The 18,232-nt window shown below is 47.9% G+C and overlaps 2 protein-coding genes across 7 annotated transcripts in view; one reads left to right on the top strand and one right to left on the bottom strand.

Annotated features, from left to right (window-relative positions):
- The window catches only part of Trap1 (TNF receptor-associated protein 1), a 37,870-nt gene extending 30,600 nt beyond the window's left edge, over window positions 1–7,270 (top strand). The window contains exons 13-18 of one of the 3 annotated variants that reach the window (XR_001781856.2): window positions 1,176–1,361; window positions 1,660–1,798; window positions 2,543–2,628; window positions 3,143–3,288; window positions 6,810–6,882; window positions 7,017–7,270. Coding sequence is in view for 1 of the 3 variants with exons in the window: in NM_026508.2 (NP_080784.1) it covers window positions 1,176–1,361; window positions 1,660–1,798; window positions 2,543–2,628; window positions 3,143–3,288; window positions 6,810–6,882; window positions 7,017–7,118 (732 nt within the window). In the remaining 2 variants the exon portion in view is untranslated. Of the gene's footprint in view, window positions 1–1,175; window positions 1,362–1,659; window positions 1,799–2,542; window positions 2,629–3,142; window positions 3,444–6,809; window positions 6,883–7,016 lie in introns of all 3 variants that reach the window. The other 2 variants (NR_152409.1, NM_026508.2) reach the window with 2 other exon arrangements.
- Window positions 7,217–10,283, bottom strand: Dnase1 (deoxyribonuclease I). 4 transcript variants are annotated; one of them, XM_006521776.4, is made up of 10 exons: window positions 9,965–10,283; window positions 9,807–9,884; window positions 9,544–9,691; window positions 9,199–9,287; window positions 8,971–9,054; window positions 8,610–8,725; window positions 8,186–8,298; window positions 7,957–8,111; window positions 7,600–7,696; window positions 7,217–7,429 (listed from the first exon to the last, which is right to left on the bottom strand). In XM_006521776.4, exons 3-10 carry the CDS (start codon window positions 9,688–9,690, stop codon window positions 7,376–7,378), a joined length of 855 nt encoding a protein of 284 aa, XP_006521839.1. In that variant the 5' UTR covers window position 9,691; window positions 9,807–9,884; window positions 9,965–10,283; the 3' UTR covers window positions 7,217–7,375. The 4 variants fall into 4 exon arrangements, with proteins under 4 accessions (XP_006521839.1, XP_006521838.1, NP_001344072.1 ...); XM_006521775.4 differs by having other exon boundaries at window positions 10,067–10,283; NM_001357143.1 differs by having other exon boundaries at window positions 9,807–9,933; window positions 10,067–10,205.
- Between the last annotated feature and the right edge of the window lie 7,949 nt (window positions 10,284–18,232).

The following is an 18,232-nucleotide window of genomic DNA, read 5'->3' as shown; positions in this document are numbered from 1 at the left end:
TGCATCTGTGTGTGTGCCTGTGAAGGCCAGGAGCATGCCTGGTGTCCTTCAAGCACCATAACTCCCTAAACTTGGAACTTACATTTTCTCAGCTTGGTTGGAAGCCAGAATGTCCCTACTTGGATCTAGAGTGTGAGACACCAATTGCTATGTGAGTGCTGGGATCTAAATTCCAGCCCTCATGAAGATTGTGCAGCAAGCCCCTATAACATTGAGCCTATTCTCTAGCCCCTTATCTCACTTTTAGTTACAGCACCTAATAGCATTTGCTGAGCCAGACAAGGCCTTTTCCAAATGATTGGAATACATTTTTTGACTAGGTATATTTGTGTAAGGTAAGAGCCAGATGTACCTATGATGTGGATGTGGCCATACCTGCTCTTTTTGTTTGTTTGTTTTTGTTTTTGTTTTTTGGGACAAGGTTTCTCTGTATAGCCCTAGCTGTCCTGGAACTCACTTTGTAGACCAGGCTGGCCTCTGCCTCCGGAGTGCTGGGATTAAAGGCGTGTGCCACCACACCCGGCTTGGCCATACCTGTTCTTGGCAAGTTCTGAAACTCTTTCTCTGTCTACTAGGAATCCAAGGCATAGTAGCGTGTGCATTTGGGTCTAACTCTATCCATTCTTAAACCCTTTCCTTGAGGCCTTGTGCTGAGGTGGTCAGTGCTGACAGTGTCTTAGATACTGTAGCAGCCAAGCTGACACTGCAGGATCCTACCTCTGCTCTTTATTCTGCACAGCCCATGGGGGCTGCATTGCATGGATTTATGTCCTGTTCCCATAAGGCCTCTCTCTTTGCCACATACTCCAGTAGCCAGAACTGGTAATGAACACTACTGGCTGAGGAGGCTGGGAACTGCGTCTAGTTGTTACTGAGGACAGAGAGAAGGTCTGGTATGGGGGGGTGGCGGGGGGGGGGGGGGGAGGTTGACGACTGAATATCCTGAGGTAGTTTACCCAGCTCTTCAGGAGGCCCTTGATCACCTAGGTTCAAATGTTTTCTCATGGTCCTATATACAGTGGGGTTCATAGGCGCATCTGAAACTCTGAGTCTACCATAACCTTTGGGGACCAGGCTGGGGAGCCAGAAAGCTGCAGGCTTCACCAAGAGTCTGAGTTAGGAATCGCGCTCAGGTTTTGGCTCTGGAGTAAGCAGTGACTTGCCCACATCTGCAGGAGGATATTGCAAAACTGCTACGGTATGAGTCCTCAGCCCTGCCTGCTGGGCAGCTGACCAGCTTACCAGACTATGCCAGCCGAATGCAGGCTGGCACCCGCAACATCTATTACCTGTGTGCCCCTAACCGTCACCTGGCTGAACATTCACCCTATTACGAAGCCATGAAGCAGAAACATACTGAGGTAGGTGGGCTCTGGCTTGCTGCTGGGCCAAGAATGTATCTTACAGGGTCTAAGTGCATGAGAGAAAATGACTGTGTTTGAGGCCCTGGAAGCTATGTGGTGTGAGGCAATGCCCGTCTGTGATGTGGTTGTCATTCCCACTAGGTGGCAGATGGATTATTCATGACTAATGTATGCACGTGGCAAGACAGCCAGAGCCAGTCTTAGATGGCTCTGTGAGCTGTTGCTTAGGCCCCAGACCCCAGTGTCCATAGCAGTGCCCTCTGCTGCTACAGCTGACAGGCTTGAATGCCTGCAGGTGCTCTTCTGCTATGAGCAGTTCGATGAGCTTACTCTGCTGCACCTGAGGGAGTTTGACAAGAAGAAGCTCATCTCTGTGGAAACAGACATCGTCGTTGATCACTACAAGGAGGAAAAGTTTGAGGACACATCTCCAGGTTGACTCCCATCTCTCTCCGGGGGGTGGGGGGGTGGGGGGGTCGTCCCATATGACTGTTGGGCAGGAGACTGTCACGTGTCCCATGGGGCTTTCTTGACCTGCTCATGAGTGCATTGCATTCCTCACTTGGGCTCTGGGTCACCAGCCTGTGCAAGTTGCTCCTGCTCCTCCTGTGCAGGCTCTTGCAGGTGACCAGACTGACAAAGAGCTGGAAGGAATTGCTCCCACCATTCTCCATCCTCCTCGCACCCCCTGCCTTTTTTTTTTTTTTTTTTTTTAATGATAGTCTTTCATTTTGTAGCCTAGACTAGCCTTGATCTCCTAACTTACATTCTGAGGTGTGCAACGTTGGTTGGGCTCAGATTTTTTTTATTTTTTTATTTTTTTGGTTTTTCGAGACAGGGTTTCTCTGTGTAGCCTGGCTGTCCTGGAACTCACTCTGTAGACCAGGCTAGCCTCGAACTCAGAAATTTACCTGCCTCTACGTCCCAAGTGCTGGGACTAAAGGCGTGTGCCACCACCCCCAGCGCAGATTTTTATTTTTAAAGTCCTAAAACATGTATCGAGGCCAGGGGCAACCACAGGTGTTTTCAATGAAGATGAGAAGTATTTCTGAGAGCCTCTGTCCCTAGCTTCTGGTGAGGTAGTATGATAGAGATAGCCTGGGGATAAGCTAAGTGGAGGCCACGACGTGGGAGGAGCAGTGTTAGTGGCCCTGGGTTCATTCACTCCTCTTGGACAGCTGATGAGCGCCTCTCGGAGAAGGAAACAGAAGATCTAATGGCGTGGATGAGAAATGCACTAGGGTCCCGTGTCACCAATGTGAAGGTAAGGTGTCCCTCCAGTTACCATGCAATGTGATGTCCTTCTAGAGCCTGGCTGTAGCTGTGAGTTGCTGGCCTAGTATGGCCCCATAGGAAGGCCCTGAAGCCAGGATGAGGACTCTGGCCACATTCCCAAGGCCATGGGCACTAGCATGTCACCATCAAAGCTTTGTCTCAAGCCCACAGTCTGTGTACATCTCGGTGCTGCTCTAGGCCCTGCCTCAGGGCAGGCACTTCTCTGCAAAACCTCTCACAGGAGCAGCTCAGGCTCCGCCTTTCCATACCAGATGGTTTCCTCAGCTCTGAGGAGAAGGATCTAAGCCATCTAAGTGTGTACCCTTGGACATCTTGCTGTGATCTTTGTCCTCATTGACTGGAGACAGATTAACTGGAGCAGTAGATATAGAGCCAATCTGCCTTCTACCTGGTGGCCTAGTTAACTTCACAATGCTTCAGGCCCTGTCACACCCCTAGCCCCTTGCTACTGGGTTCTTCCTCATCCTGGCCCTTGCTTGCAGGTGACTTTCCGCCTAGACACCCACCCTGCCATGGTGACCGTGCTGGAGATGGGGGCTGCTCGGCATTTCTTGCGTATGCAGCAGCTGGCCAAGACCCAGGAGGAACGTGCCCAACTGCTACAGCCCACACTGGAGATCAACCCCAGGTAGGCCTGGGCTCCAGCACACACCTGTCAGGGTCTCCTGCAGTCATGAGCATAGGATCTTCTGTCTGGAGAGCATCTAAGTGTGGATGTAAAGTTTCTATGCCGTCCGTGTCAGGACGTTCTACAAGGCCCTTGGAATTAACAGAAGTTAAAAGGTACTCACCGGAAGTTTAAATAGAACATTCCTGACTGCTGTTTGTTTCCCTTTTCCATTTCCATTTGTTGAGTTCAAGCACAAACCTGACATTCTCGCACTTGGCCTGCTAGTGGTTTTGCCATCTCTGTCCTGAAAGCCATGTTTAACTTCAGGAGTGGATCCTGGTACAAGTAGAGGAGTACAGTTTTCAGCCAGCGTTCACAGTGTGGATCGCCTTAGGACAGGTTACTTGTTTGATAGATTTGAGTGACTTGCAACTTGGAGCTTTTAGAAACAGGGTTGCTGTGAAACACATGAAGGCTTCTCTAGAATGTGCAGTCCTCAGTGGTCCAGGCAGTGTGAGCTGCCTCAGCCTGTCCCCACAGAAGTCCAGGTCATGATGTGATGAGCACCTTACCTTTCGTGCTTATTTGTAATCTGTTTATTTGAGACTATGTAGTCTTGACTGGCCTGGAGCTTGCTCTGTAGATGAGGCTGGTTTACAGAGATCCCCTTGCCTCTGCCTCTCAAGTGCTGGAATTAAAGGTGTGTACCACCATGCTTAGCCATTTGTAAATATATATAGTCAGCTTCAAATGTCTGTTGTTTTAAGGTATCTTTTGATGAGAGGAAGATCTTAATTTTATTATAATCAAATTTAGAAATCTTAGCTGCTTTATGGTTTCTGTGGAATCTTTTCTTTCTAAAAGGATCTTTTAGGATTTGAGTTAATTTTGTTTTAGTCTGGTCTGATTTCATCTCATTCTGTAAGAATGCCCAGGGAGCTTGGCCTCACTAATCCTGTTCCTTCCATGTTTTGTCCATTCTGTCTGCTGGAATGACCTCATCTTCCTTGAATCTCCTTGGCAACAGGTGAGACTGAGGCACACATACTTTTCCTCTGTGAGGTCCTGACTACTCCTGGGTCTTTACTTCTATATAAATATTTAAGTTGAGCCTGACAAAACCTGTAGATACTGACATACTTGTGGGGTTTGGAGCTTTTTTGGCTTTGTTGGTCTGAAACAGTGTTTCTAGTTGTAGCCTGGACTGATCCTGAAACTCAAAGTTCTTCTGCTTCAGATTCCCAAGTGCTGCCATTACAGGCCTGAGTCACCATTTTTAGTTATTTGATATCTTTATTGGATGTTTTAAATTTTATTTCTTTAACTGTTGAAATTTATAATGAGGGTAAGGACTAAATTGGTTTTGGATATAGCAATAGTTTTTGGGTTTTTTTGGTTTCAGTTTTTTTGAGACAGGGTTTCTATGTGTAAATCTGGCTGTCCTCTGGAACTCTCTTTGCAGACCAGGCTGTCCTCGAACTCAAAGAGTGAGTACAATCCTGAGTGCTGGAATTAAAGACGTGCTCCACCACCTTAGCAATAGTTGTTTTTAATGAAGTTATAGAATTGCTAAAAATGTTATCTATAGCTTCATTACTCACCGCCATAGTTCTTCGCTTGATTTATTTTCATTTCTGAAGATATATTGTATTATTTTAATATATGTGTATGTGCACATGGATGCAGGTGTTCACAGATGCCAGACTGTTGGATACTGCTGGAGTTATGTTGTTACAAGCTGCCTGTTATGGGACTTGGGAGCTGAGCCTGCGTCTTCTCTGAGAGTATATGTGCTGTTAGCTACTAACGTCTCTCCAGCCTGAGTCCCTCTTTGAATTATGTGTATTTGAGATTTTGGTATAGCACATCATTTATTTTCACTTTATAAGCATAAGTTTTTATTAGAAACTGTGTATAACTGGGTATTTTCCTGTTTTCTGAATCAGATCATAGACATTATGATCTGGGTTGAGAAGTCTCAAGCAGCTTGTGCCTAGCAGCAGTGAGCTGGGCTCCCACTGCTGTACTGGCCAGCATGATGCTGTGACTCCAGAGTAGGTGATTTAATATGTCAGCTCACTAGATCTGGCACAAAACTGGTTTTATGAGTAACCAAAGTGCCAAAGGACTCTGGTTTCAATCTTGTTTTTAGATTTGGTAGTATGTTCACATGGTTCAGAATTCAAAAAGGCAATGGCTGGGGAAAGTTTTCAGGTAATGTGTACTAAGCAGCATGCGGTTCCTCCTTGCACAGGCCAGTGTGCCAGGCAGGCTCTCAAGTTTACCGTACTGTGGCCCAGCGTACACAGCCCATGGTAGAGCGTTTAAGAATATCCTTTCTCCAGCTTCGTAGGCTCCACTGTGAGGGTGCGTGCATCTTAGGGTGCTCTTGTTGTGCAGAATGGAGCTTGCTTGTGCTCTCAGTCCTTCCTGTGTTCTGTGTAAAGGTTTCTAAATTCCGTATCCCTGTCCTCACTTGTCAAATATCTTACTTTCTACTATTTTCATAAGTGAAAAAAAAATTTTTTTAAGATTTATTTTTTGTATATGTGGGTACACTGTCACTGTCTTCAGTCACACCAGAAGAGGGCATCGGATCCCATTTCAGATGGCTGTGAGCCACATGTGGTTGCTGGGAATTGAACTCAGGACCTCTGGAAGAGCAGTCAATGCTCTTAACTACTAAGCCATCTCTCCAGCTCCTAAATGGAAATTTACTCTATAGGTTTGTATGTTTCCTGTAGGGTTACACTGGAGGGTTTCCCTATGAAGGGAAATTTTTGTAAACTCAGGTTTGTCCTTTCCATCTTCTAGGTCCGTATACAGTATGTAAAAGCAAACATCTGTTTCATAACTTATCATCAATTCTAGAACTGGGTTGGAGTTGATTTCTTAGACAAGAATGAATTGATTTTTGGCTCACCAGCTGGTACACATCCTTTTTTTGTTTGTTTTTGGGTTTTTTTTGTTTTTGGTTTTTTGTTTTTCGAGACAGGGTTTCTCTATATAGCACAGGCTGTCCTGGAACTCACATTGTAGACCAGGCTGGCCTTGAACTTAGAAATCTGCCTGCCTGTGCTGGGATTAAAGGTGTGTGCCACCACGCCCGGCTGGTACATATCCTTATTATGTATGCTAACCCATCTTCTTGCTCATGAGATGCTGCCATTCTTAGACACTTGAGTACTTAGATCTGTAGGAACGTTTCTGCCTCCCCTCAGAGTGCCCTCTCAGTGGTTTTTTGTGCTTATTTTTCTATACATTTAGATTTCATAAAAACATAGGGCTTAATTTATGAACAGTTCACCTCTATTAGTGTACATTGATTTTTGCTACTCAGCACCCCATCTGCATTTTTTGATATTGACACTCTTACAGTGATTGTTGAGTTTCTGGGTGACTTATAACATCAGGGTATTTTTCATGCTCAACAGCTACATTGCAGTTTTTTTTTATGTTCTAATGATCCTCATGTAACAGCAGAAGCCCAGGTTGGTAACACGCAGCCTGAGCTGATCTCTGTTGGCTTCCTGGTGCAGGCACACACTGATAAAGAAGCTCTGCCAGCTGAGGGAGAGCGAGCCGGAGCTGGCCCAGCTGCTCGTGGATCAGGTGAGGACTGACTGGGTTTGGCATCCTTTTCTGCCTTGGGGGTACAAAGCTGCTCTCTTCCTGAGGGTCAGGCGTAGGTCAGGCTGGACATGAGCCCCTGATCCTGATTTTACTATGCCATCCCTGTGTTTCAGATCTATGAGAATGCCATGATAGCAGCAGGACTCGTTGATGACCCCCGGGCCATGGTCGGCCGCCTGAACGACCTTTTGGTCAAGGTCCTGGAGAAACACTGACAGCCAAGACACTGGATTTAGTGTCAACCCAGGTCTTCTCGGGTGATAATGGACCTGCCTGGGGAGGCAGGACTTAATACACAAACAGTGCCACCAACTGCTTGAGCTCAGCTTTATTTACTTCAATTAAACAGTATTTCTTAGTCCCCGTGGCAGACGTTTTCTCTGTTCTGAGATGGTGGAATGCTGTAGTACCAAATAGAGTTGAAGTGGATTCTTCCTCACCAGAAGCAGTATGGCTGAACTGCTCAATGACATCAGATTTTTCTGAGTGTCACCTCCACTGGGTAATGGTCACTGATGGCTTCAGCCTACAGAGGCAGGGAGGTGGGGTCAGAGCAAGGTCCTCTATACCACAGAGGGTAAGCAGGTAGAAAGCCTGCTCCTGGCCTGAACTGCCTCCACCCACATCTAGTATGGAAACAGTAGCTCCTGCTTGGCTCCAGGCTAACCTAAACCACACAAGAGAGAGGACACATACCAGCTGGTTGGAAAGTCCGTATTCTGCTTGGAAATCAAAAGGAACAGCCGAGTTGGGAACAACAGCAGCCTGGAGCAGAGCTCCAGCAACCACAATCCTGTAGGATATCAAAGAAGAAGGTCCCTCTCCTCTTTCCCACATAGAGTTTGCTGACCCCAGGCTCCAAATGTGCTACACCCAGGAGTACCAAGAGAAGGCCCTGCACTAGCAGGAACTAACATGTAAGCTGCCCAGATGGAACCCCACCTGCTGGTAGCCACTCTGACAAGAAAACTAGGAGTCTGTAAGAAGGAGAGCTCCTGCCTCTTGAGTAGGAGAAGGCGAGTGAAGGCTTGGTTTGGCTTTGGGGCTGCTCACCTGTCATAAGCACAGTGTGTTGATGTGACTGTGGTGTCCGCACTGTCAGGGATCAGCCACTGGAAGATGGGGCTTGTCCGAAGGCGAATGGAGGACCACTGGGAGGAAGTGACGTAGCTGCAGCCAGCATTGAAGTCTCCCATGAACATGATGTCCTACCAGCAGACATGCCTGTTGGTCCAGGGACAAACAGGGCCAATAGAACCCATTGTCCCTAGGATGGTCTCACCTCCAGGCCCCACTTTTGCCAGACATCTAGGTAAACATCGTAGAGGGCGTCGATCTCACTCACAGCTTCTGTTGGGGCTGCATGCAAGGGCACGATCGCAAATTCTTGGACCTCTGAGGAAAAGCAGACATGCTATGGACATGGTGTCCAGAGACCAGCCTGGATTGGGTCTGGTCTGAGGTTACACTGGGGCCCTTATGCAGAGTGGTTTTAGCTTCGAGCAGAGGTGAAGATATGGGACAGTCTCCCACAGGCTAGATATTGTCCTTGTAGTTGAATGTAAATTCAGAGCACTGGGAGTTCCCTGAGGGAATGTGGGGGCAGCCCTGCCAGCCACAGGCTTCTAGAGGTCTGGATGGGAGTTGTAAGCTGTGACTCCATCGTGGCCTAGGCAGGGCTGACAGTGAAGCCCAGTAGCACTCACCAGTGTATGGGGAAAAGAACTTAACAATGGCTGGCTCTCTGCTGAAGGTGTCATTTCCACAGGGTTCACAGCCATCATCATATTGATAGCTGTCCAGAATAGACACCTGGTCAGGCCTAGAGAAAGACAAGACAAGAGGTGACTCTGGGGCTGTGAGAGCTACCTGAGTAGATGGATACCCACCCAGCCAGAACCTTATCCTGAAGTCCTGTAATATACATTGCTACCCCTACTCTATAAGGACCTCCCAAGTAAAAGAGGGTCACCTGGCCCTCCAAACCACTCTCATCCTCTTTGGCACAGCTTTGAGGCCTGCACATCCCTGAGTTTATTCTCAGGCTTTGGCAGCATAGGGCTTTACCTGTACACAAAAAGGTACTGTTCCTTGTAGCTTTTGCGGCCCAGCGGCTCACTGACTACATAGCGGTAGGTGTCAGGTTTGTCCCTGGATAAAGGAAACCAAAGGTACTTTTTCACCATAGAGGGAGCCTCCTGGCATCTGATAGCAGGGCTCCAACAATAGAGCACAGAGGGCGTGAGACTGTAAATGGTTGTCATTATACTCTAGGACTCCAGTACTGTCACCCACCGATTGAGTTCATCCAGGAGCTTCCCAACAGCAACCAGGTGGGAGTCTCTGACCTCTTGGATAACAGCGATGTCATAGCGACTCAGGATCTGCGGGTAACAGGCTGGGTAGGCAGGGCTGGATCAGCAGCTCAAGACCTCAGACTTTGTCCCTCCCAGGAACCTCAGAGAGCCAGAGCTGCAGCTGCTGCTCTTCCTTCCACACAGCTCTCCTGCCAGCCATGGACGGTGTGGACCGTAATCTGGGCTGACATCCACCCAGCTATGGTAAGGCCTCAGGTTCACTGTGGTCTCTAGCTTCCCTGATAGCACGCCTGCTCTCAGACTCTGGCCACAGTGGACTTACTTTCACAAAGTATACAGAGAGGGTAGCATTGGACATCTTAGTCTCCCCAAAAGTCCGAATGTTGAAGGCTGCAATTCTCAGAGTCCCAGCCAGCTGCAGCAGGTTGACCAAGGTGAGCAGTGTTCCCATTAGCCCTGTGTACCGCATCCTGTGAGATTGAATGGTCAGGACAAAGAAGCAGTGAAGCTCCCATCCCCATCAAAGACTAAAGCCTAGCTTGTGCTGAGCCAGTGGGAGGCCCTCAGTCCTTCCCCTGTACTTACCTGAAAGCCAATCTGAGACGGCTGCAGCAGTCAGAACAGACCTGCTCTGTATGATGAGCCCCCGAGTCTGCACTGGAACTGGATGAACAAGGTGAGTTCACTCAACACCTGACACTCACAGAGATGTCTACAGAGATGATGAGAATTCTGATACTAACCTGGAAAATTCTGATATATATTTCTTCTTTTGCTTTTAAAGGAAGATTCTTTTTACAAAATGTATAAAGGAAAAAACCAAAAAGCAGTGTGGAATTACAGACCTGCTAGCTCTCAGGGTCGCTGTCCAGGCAATGCCAACCTGCCTTGCTCTGCCAGTTTTAAAGGTTCAGGCAGTATTGACCTCCCCAGGGCGCATGTGTACCCTTCACCCAAGAGCACAGAACAATAGGGCTGCCTGTGTGGCCATCCCATTGGGCCCTGGGCAGGCTGATAGCACGTGCTGACATCAACAGACAAGGTGCCTCTTACTGTAAAAACAGTCTGATAACGTGTTTGTGCATGGTTATAAAACCTTGTGTCCTTTGCCCATCCTGCCCTCACTACCAGGGGTGGGTCGTAGGAATTGGAGGCAGGGCTGGCTGCATTAGCTCATCTACTTATGTCTGGTCTAGGGGGTTAATGTCACCTTGTAGCCAAAAGCAAATTTCAGACACTGACATGTTCACCATGGACTCTCAAGACAGCTGCTCTGCTCTGTGGTTAAGGAACCCCCACCTCCAAAGTCATTGAGATGCTAGAGGCTCCAGGTGGGAAATGCTGGGCGATAGAAATTCTTCCTGAGGAAACAAGGAGCTCAAGGGATCCCCAAGTATCTACATCACAAGACAGAGTAACTCAGGGGTGGGTCTTGCCATTTTTTTCAATCCTTGATAGTTCATTTGTGTTTATCCCCTAGGGCTCTTTAACAAGCTACCACAATTTCCTGAAAGCTGTGTAGTCAGAGGTTCAAAACCCAGGTGTGTGCAAGGGCCATATGCACCCCACTCTAGGGGAAGACTCTTGGGGCAGCTCTCCCTTTCTCTGATGATGGAACTGCATTATGTTCCTCTTGGATGTGGACAGGATAATGTCCCATCTCACCCTAGTCCTATCCTTCCTTGGTCCTCTCCCCTAAACTGCACATGGAGGCCAGAGGTTGATACACGTATCTTCCTCTATCACTCTCTACCTTAGTTTTTGAGACAGGGTTTCTCACTAAATCTAGAGCTCAGCAAATTGGCCAGATGGACTGGCCAGCAAGGCCCCGAATCACCCTGTGTCTGCCTCCTAGTGCTGGGATTACAAGCTCCTGCTGTCATACTAGTCTTAAACGAGAGCTGCAGATCTGACTCCAGCCCTTACACTTCTAGTGAACACTTTACCAACTGAGCCATCTTCCCAGTTCCCACAAAGTTCTCTTTTGCCAAGTATTAGGGTGTGGACATCTTTTGGGGTACCATTTATCCCTCCATCAGAAGCTCTATGCTGAAGGGATTTTGGCTTTCCAAGGACAACACAAACATGTTCTAGAGACTGAACCTTCCTGATGAAGGAAGAGCTTTTATGCCCAGAGAGAATTGGAAGTAGCAAATAGAACAGGCAGCTACAAGAGGTTGGATATATCCAGAAGCAGGACAGCCTAGAGGTCAGGAGTCGGAAAGAGGCCAAGGTCAGCAAAGTACCTGCCAGCTGGCCAAGGCACCTGTTATGCAGGACTAGAAAAAATTAACATAGCATACGAAAAGTAAAGACACCTTGGGGAAGACAGTGTCACAGTGGCACTGGAGCACATCTCCTGTGTGTCTCACATGCACAAGTCAGAGATCCAATCACCCACCTGCCTCTCCAGCTACCAGAAACCCCATCTTCATATTCTGATCCTCCTGCCTCCACCTTGCACGTTCTGGAATTTTGTGCAGAGTTTACAGGCTAGTTGTTAGGTGCTTGGCAGCAAACCACTCCAGCCCCATGTAAGTCTTTTCAGAGCTCTGCATGACCATGCTTCAGCTGAGGTTGTGATAGACGGGAGTGTGTCAGTGCTCGCCCAGTTCTCACCCACCCAGCAAGTAGCTGGGGCACCTGGTGGCTGAGCACAACTCATATTTTTCTACCTTGGTCACACATTTGAGAGGTTGTGGTAGGAATGGGAGCAGACCAATGTGCAAAGAAAGGTGGCTGACACCAGGCAGCTAGACACAGAAGCATCAGTAAGATCTGACACGAATGACTTTGGCAGAGGGCCCCACTCCTCTGTTTCTCAGCATCTGGTAGCTAAGGGTACTGGCAAGCCTGCCATTAACTCCCTGCTCCTGGGAGCTCCTAGGTACCCCTACTTTCCTTCCAGCCAACAGAAAGGTTAGGGCTTAGGTCTTCCTTCGGCAGCAGCTGGGTCCTGAGCCCCAGTTGCACATGGTGGCCCCTCACCTGGGCTCCCTGGGAGACACCCAGCTAGGTTACATTCATTTGGAGTAAGGATTCTTGTCCTGCTCTGTGGTTGGAAGATCAGTGGACACAGGACTTGCAAGTCTAAATAGAGTTTACTCCTCTTAGAAGGAAAGCCTCTGGATGCTACACAGCCTCCCCTTTCTCTCTTGTTTTCCTTTTCTTCTTGTGTCAGCTACTGCTGCGCAGTCAGTGGCCTCCAAGCTCAGTGTGCAGAGCAAGTCATTCTTTTCTGTGTATAGCCAGGAGGGGTGTCTTATCCCTGAACTGCACTAGGACAAAAAGGGGGAAGTGGAAACCCCACTAGAGAAACAGTGATGTGATGCTCTTACATCTAGATGCTGTCTCTACCATGCCGAACATCAACAGTAGGACCAGGAGCACACTCTGGAGGTACAAGAACCAGGAAGGTAGAAGCAGCTGAGTGCTTCTGGAGTTTTCAGTCAGATCAACAAGGAAGTATGTGCTGACAGCCAGTGACCATAAGGAACACTGGCCACTTTTACGGATCAGGTGAGCTTTTTAAAGGTCAGCTCTGATTATTTACAATGTTCTCTTTAAATTGCTCTTGTCACAGATACCAAATGGGGAAGTAACGAATAGCAATAGATTATTAAAGTGTGAGCCAAGTCAAAGGATATGGAAGAAAATCCTCTTAAGGACTGTGACCAAAACAAGTGATCCCAGTGGGGCAGGTCATGGTAGGGCAGGCCACGGTGGGGCAGGCCACAGCCGGTGCTTCACTGCCCTCACACAAAGAAGGAGCACAAAGTAACTCAGCGAGTGGTGAAGTACGCATGTCTGCATGTCAGACACAACATGACTGCGTTATCTCTTTCTATAGTATTCTGTATCTTATCTGTGTGGCCACTGCTGTGGCAGCTTCTGAGAAAACATTACTGTGAAATTTGATGTAGACCAAGGCAAGGATGGCAGTTTCAAAGTCTCTTGCAAGTGAACATATCCCAGGAATAATTATGGTTAAAAATGAAGTTTTTCTTTAGATTTTACATGTGGGTCAGTGAGATGGGTCAGTGGTTAAGTGCTGTTGCCCTGATGACCTGAGCTTAGTCCTTAGGCTCCAAGCGGTGGAGAGAGCCACGCCTTTAAGTTGTCCTTTGACACGCATGCTTTGGCACACCCATGCACATAGTAAATGCATACAAAATTTAAAATATGCATGGTGGTGCACACCTTTAATCTCAGCATTCAGAAGGCAGAGGTAGGAATTCCTCTGAGTTTCAAACCAGCTTAGGCTATATAGTTTCATGACATACAGAGTTACATAGTGAGACCCTGTCTTGACACACACAAAAAAAATAAAAAACAACAAAAACTCAGACAGGCAGTCGTGGTGCACTCCTTTAATCCCAGCGCTTGGGAGGCAAAGGAAAGTGGATCTCTATAAGTTTGAGACCAGACTGACCTACAGAGTGAGTTTCAGGTGTCCAGGGCTACACAGGGAAACCATGTCTCAAAAAAAGCAAACAAAATGAAGCAATAATAGTAATGTATGTGTGCTAACTTTTTCAAATGTCTACTATAAATTGTAAGGCCATAAATCCTGATTGGGTTCGCCCAGCTAATAGACATCCATCTGTGGGTGATTTCCTGTGGGTGACTTACTACCAACCTTCGCTAAGTTGTGTCACTGAGAAAGCCTGGAAGCTGTGAGCTGGCGAGCAAGGTGTGGCTTGGAGAGTGGTCATGCAGTCTGCTAGCCTTAGCACTCCTTCATTTGGGCTGTGGCTGTGTCTGTGTGTCTGTATGTATTTTCAAAAGCTTGAACAGCTCACGGAGACACTCCGTTCCATAAACCATTCTAAGAACCCTTGCCATGCATTAGCCATTTTACCTGTATTAAATACTCGAGTTTGTATTGATATGAAATTAGCAACAGGAGACAGGATGGACTTGACACACCAACCTGACAAAGTTCAATTCCTGCAATCCCCACAAAGGTTTGGAAAAGAACTGATTCTCGGGCTGGAGAGATGGCTCAGCGGTTAAGAGCACTGACTGGCTCTTCCGAAGGTCTCGAGTTCAAATCCCAGCAACCACATGGTGGCTCACAACCATCCATAATGAGATCTGATGCCCTCTTCTGGGGTGTCTGAAGACAGCTACAGTGTATTTACATATAATAAATAAATAAATAAATAAATAAATCTTTTTAAAAAAACTGATTCTCAAAATTGTGCACACTTACACACACACACACACATACACACACTGTGATAAGGGGAAGGGAATATCAGCAACCTCTGGAATGATAGGGAACAAACTTTTCTCCAAAACAACAAAGTTGAGACCCTACCATCCGCATAAAACCTGCCCAGCTGAACACCATTATCTAGAGGGAAAGGCTTCCCACAGATAACAGACTTTGAACCCAGTCCCTGGTGAGGGAGGGCCTAGGTTCAGGGCCACTGATACCACAGACGACAGCCAGTGCTTCTGCATTAGAGAATTCAGTGGCATAGACGGATGACTCATGGCCACATAATCTCGAGTCTGGTCAGACCGCTATCAAGAGCATCTAACCTTGTAACACAGTGACGCAACTTGGTCTATAACTGTGCTGTGGCTGCATTCATAGCTATCCTGGGAGATGTGTTGGACACACCTGTGTCTGTATCTAGTGCCAGCCTCCAGCAACTAGAGGAGACATTAGCATTACTGTGAAGACACAGCTGAACCAAATGGGACACAGTATCACCAACAAATTAGCCTTGATAACTGCAATGTTGATGTTTATTTAGATCCTGAAATCAGTAATCTTTTCTTTCTGTTTGTTTGTCTCTTTGTTTGAGACAGGGTTTCTCTGTGTGACAGCCCTGGCTGGCTTAGAACTCACTTTGTAGATCAGACTGGCCTTGAACTCATAGAGATCCACCTGCCTCTGCCTCCTGAGTGCTAGGATTAAAGGCATGTGCCACCATGCCAGGCTAAAATAGTAATCTTTTCATCTTATAAATATTTAACAAACCAGCCATTTAAGACAAGTAGCAAACCTGTAGGTACAAGAATATACTCCTAGCTACTCGGCGGGGGGTGGGGGGTAGGGGGTGGGAGGTTGGGGAGGATCACATTTCAGCCCAGCTACTCAGGGGAGGCGGGAGGGGGGCACAGGAGGATCACATTCCAGCCAGGGGGGGGCACAGGGTGGGGGGAGGGGGGCACAGGAGGATCACATTCCAGCCAAGGGGGGGCACAGGGGGGGGCGCACAGGAGGATCACATTCCAGCCAGGGGGGGCCACAGGGCGGGGGGGGGGGGGCACAGGAGGATCACATTCCAGCCAGGCTGGGCTGTACAAGCTTGAGCAACTTAGTGAGACCTTGTCTCAAAATAAAAAGTTAAAAAATAACTTAGCTCAATGGTAGAGTACTTGCCCAGTGTGTTCAAGGTTGTAGGTGCTCCCAACACACACAAAAGAGGCAATCAAGTAGTCTTAAATTTAAGTCCCCCTAGTATTCAAAGTTAATTTTAAAAGAATAGGGCCTGATGAGTGAACAGTGTATGGATTGCAGGTTTGGTTAACGGTGATGGGGCTGCAGCACCAGCCATGAGTGACTGTGTGTCAGGATGAGTCTGGCAGGAGGCAGATGCATGGAAGATAATTGACTTTTATGGTCTGGTTGTATTAAAATTTTCCATGGTTAATTTTTAAATTTTATAAATTAAAAAAAAATGTTTCTGGGACATGGTCATTCATATTTCATAAAAAACATTTAAAAACCCTTTATAAAATTTCCTTAAAACAGAAAGCCCTGAGTCATACAGGCTGAAACAGTGTAGCATCCAAGAATAGACTTAAGATTGAAAACTCAGAGTTATTTATCTCTGAGATTTGCATCTCAGAGTCAGGGAGGTAGAGTCTTGCCCATGCAAACAGTGAGCAGCTGGGGTCTGGGTTGTGGGGGGGGGGGGGGAGTTTGAGATGGGGACTTATCCCGAGCTTTTGTCCCTGCCAGCAAGAACACACTCGGGACAACCGGAATCTTCTGCGGCAAAGCTTTATTGCTTACTTCTCAGGAAGACCCCAACCCCAGAAAATGGAGTCGCTTATATAGCCCTCAGCCATGGCGTTTCAGCACCTGATATGGTGTGTCAGCTCCTGATTTGTTGCTCGCCTATCACCCCACTACTATGCTCCGAGATGGGCAGTGACTAGGAGTGAGTTCACTCTCACACCTGCGCACAAGGCTTGTTTACTAGTTAGGCACAGCGGAGGCCAGCGCCATCTTATAATGGCGATTGCTCGCGTCACGCACGGCTCTCCACAGGGACTAATGGCAACTGATGTGCAGAGCTCTCTGGCCTTGCTGGGCTAGGAATGCCACCCCTAGCCTCAGATGGGCATCCTTACCTTCCAGTCATAATAGACCATAGGTAGCAGGCACTCCTGCCTTCCCTGCCCATCAGTCATGGTGACCCCACACATCTCCAGGTTCTTATCCCTGAGACCATCCTCAGAGCTTGTTCTCCAGATGCACCCTGACTCCTACCTCTCCTTGTAGTGCATCTCTACACTAACTCCATTAGCAATGGCCCTAAGGCGTCCTTGCTCATCAGAACTAACCATACTCCACAGGCCTCCCAGAACACCTCATACATTTGTAATCAGATCTTTGATCACATTCTTCTCCTACTTAACATCTGTTGTCAGGTTCTCATTGCCCTCCCCATGAAATCAATGCGTACCGTGACCTATGGGCTAAGGGCGCCAGAGCTCAAAGCCTTTCTCTTCCCCTTGAGCATTGAGTCTGTTCTTGTCACTCCAGGTTTGGTTTAAATGTGACCTCTTCTAGCAAAACCATCTTTCCCTGTAGTCCCTAGCCCCAGCAACAGCTCAGCTTCCGTTTCCTCATGGCCCATGTCACCTGTTTATTTTAAGGTGCTGAACACTTGTTTATTCTTGTTTCCAGCCAGCTTCTTGTCAATACCAGCTTCTTGAGGCAGAGGCCATATTTCTCCTGTCTGTGGAAGTCTCTGGTGCCTTCAGCCCATCACAGAAAGCTGTGGGATGACCAAGCTGCAAGCTTTCCTACTCTGCTCCTTCCAGAGATACTGCCTCCCGATATGCATCCTTTGTCTGGGGACCCTGCAGAGACACAGAGGAGAAAGCAGTAGGGACACCCAAATAGCACTCACAACATCCATGGCACTGGCCAGGAAGCTCCCAGGGGTGTGGTAGCTGCTGTAGCCACAGGACTGTTTTCTCTCAGCCACAGGGTATACTCCTCGGGGTCAATGTCCACTGATCCCTTAAACACAGCATCCAGGGACAAAGGCAGTGGCCATATCTTTGCTATCACATTGCTTTGTTTCCAGAGCAGGCCCCAGATAGTTCTCAGTTCAGCAAGCTGCCCTTGGTCCAGGATCCAACCTAGGCTCACTGGCCCTACTCACTGGAAAGATGCCATTAACCTGAGTGGAAAATTCCTCAGAACAACAGCACCTGGGTTGCTCAGCCCTACAGCTGCTGCACAGTCACGCTTGGCCAGTCATGCCGAGCCCAGCACACCAGTGAACAGTTGATGTTCAACTGTATGGCATTTGAGATCAGTGCCGCCCCCGGCAAGCTCTGCTGAGGCCCCTCCCACACACACCCCTACCCTTGTTGCCACTGCTACTGACATCATTCTGCACTGCTGCTTTTTAGGGGACATGTAAGTGGAAGGGAGGTTATAGAAAAAATGCTGCAGAAGTCAGTGCCCTTGTAGCCTAAGCCCATGGGCAAGAAGAGAGCTTGTGTTCCCAATGGGCACATGACGCAAAGCTGTTGAGTGTAATGTTACATTTGTACCATCCAATTCACATTGCACACCTTGTTCCTCTTCAATTTCTCTCCACTAATGACCTCTTAGCACACACACACACTTGTGACCAGTCTCATACTCAACAGGTGTGGTGGTTTCAATAAGAATGGCCCCATATTGGCTGGGCAGTGGTGGCACACGCCTTTAATTCCAGCACTTGAGAGGCAGAGGTAGGCGGATC

The sequence above is a fragment of the Mus musculus genome, chromosome 16 (genome assembly GCF_000001635.26).
Source record: "Mus musculus strain C57BL/6J chromosome 16, GRCm38.p6 C57BL/6J".
Taxonomy (NCBI): domain Eukaryota; kingdom Metazoa; phylum Chordata; class Mammalia; order Rodentia; family Muridae; genus Mus; species Mus musculus.
This window is presented reverse-complemented; position numbering and strand designations above follow the sequence as displayed.

Excerpts from the sequence above, each read along its gene's own strand:
- Dnase1 (XM_006521776.4), bottom strand. The coding sequence starts at position 9,690 with ATGCGGTACACAGGGCTAATGGGAACACTGCTCACCTTGGTCAACCTG. Across the intron at positions 9,288-9,543 it reads TCTCTGTATACTTTGTGAAA|ATCCTGAGTCGCTATGACAT; the intron begins GTAAGTCCACTG and ends TGTTACCCGCAG. Across the intron at positions 9,055-9,198 it reads CTCCTGGATGAACTCAATCG|GGACAAACCTGACACCTACC; the intron begins GTGGGTGACAGT and ends TCCTTTATCCAG.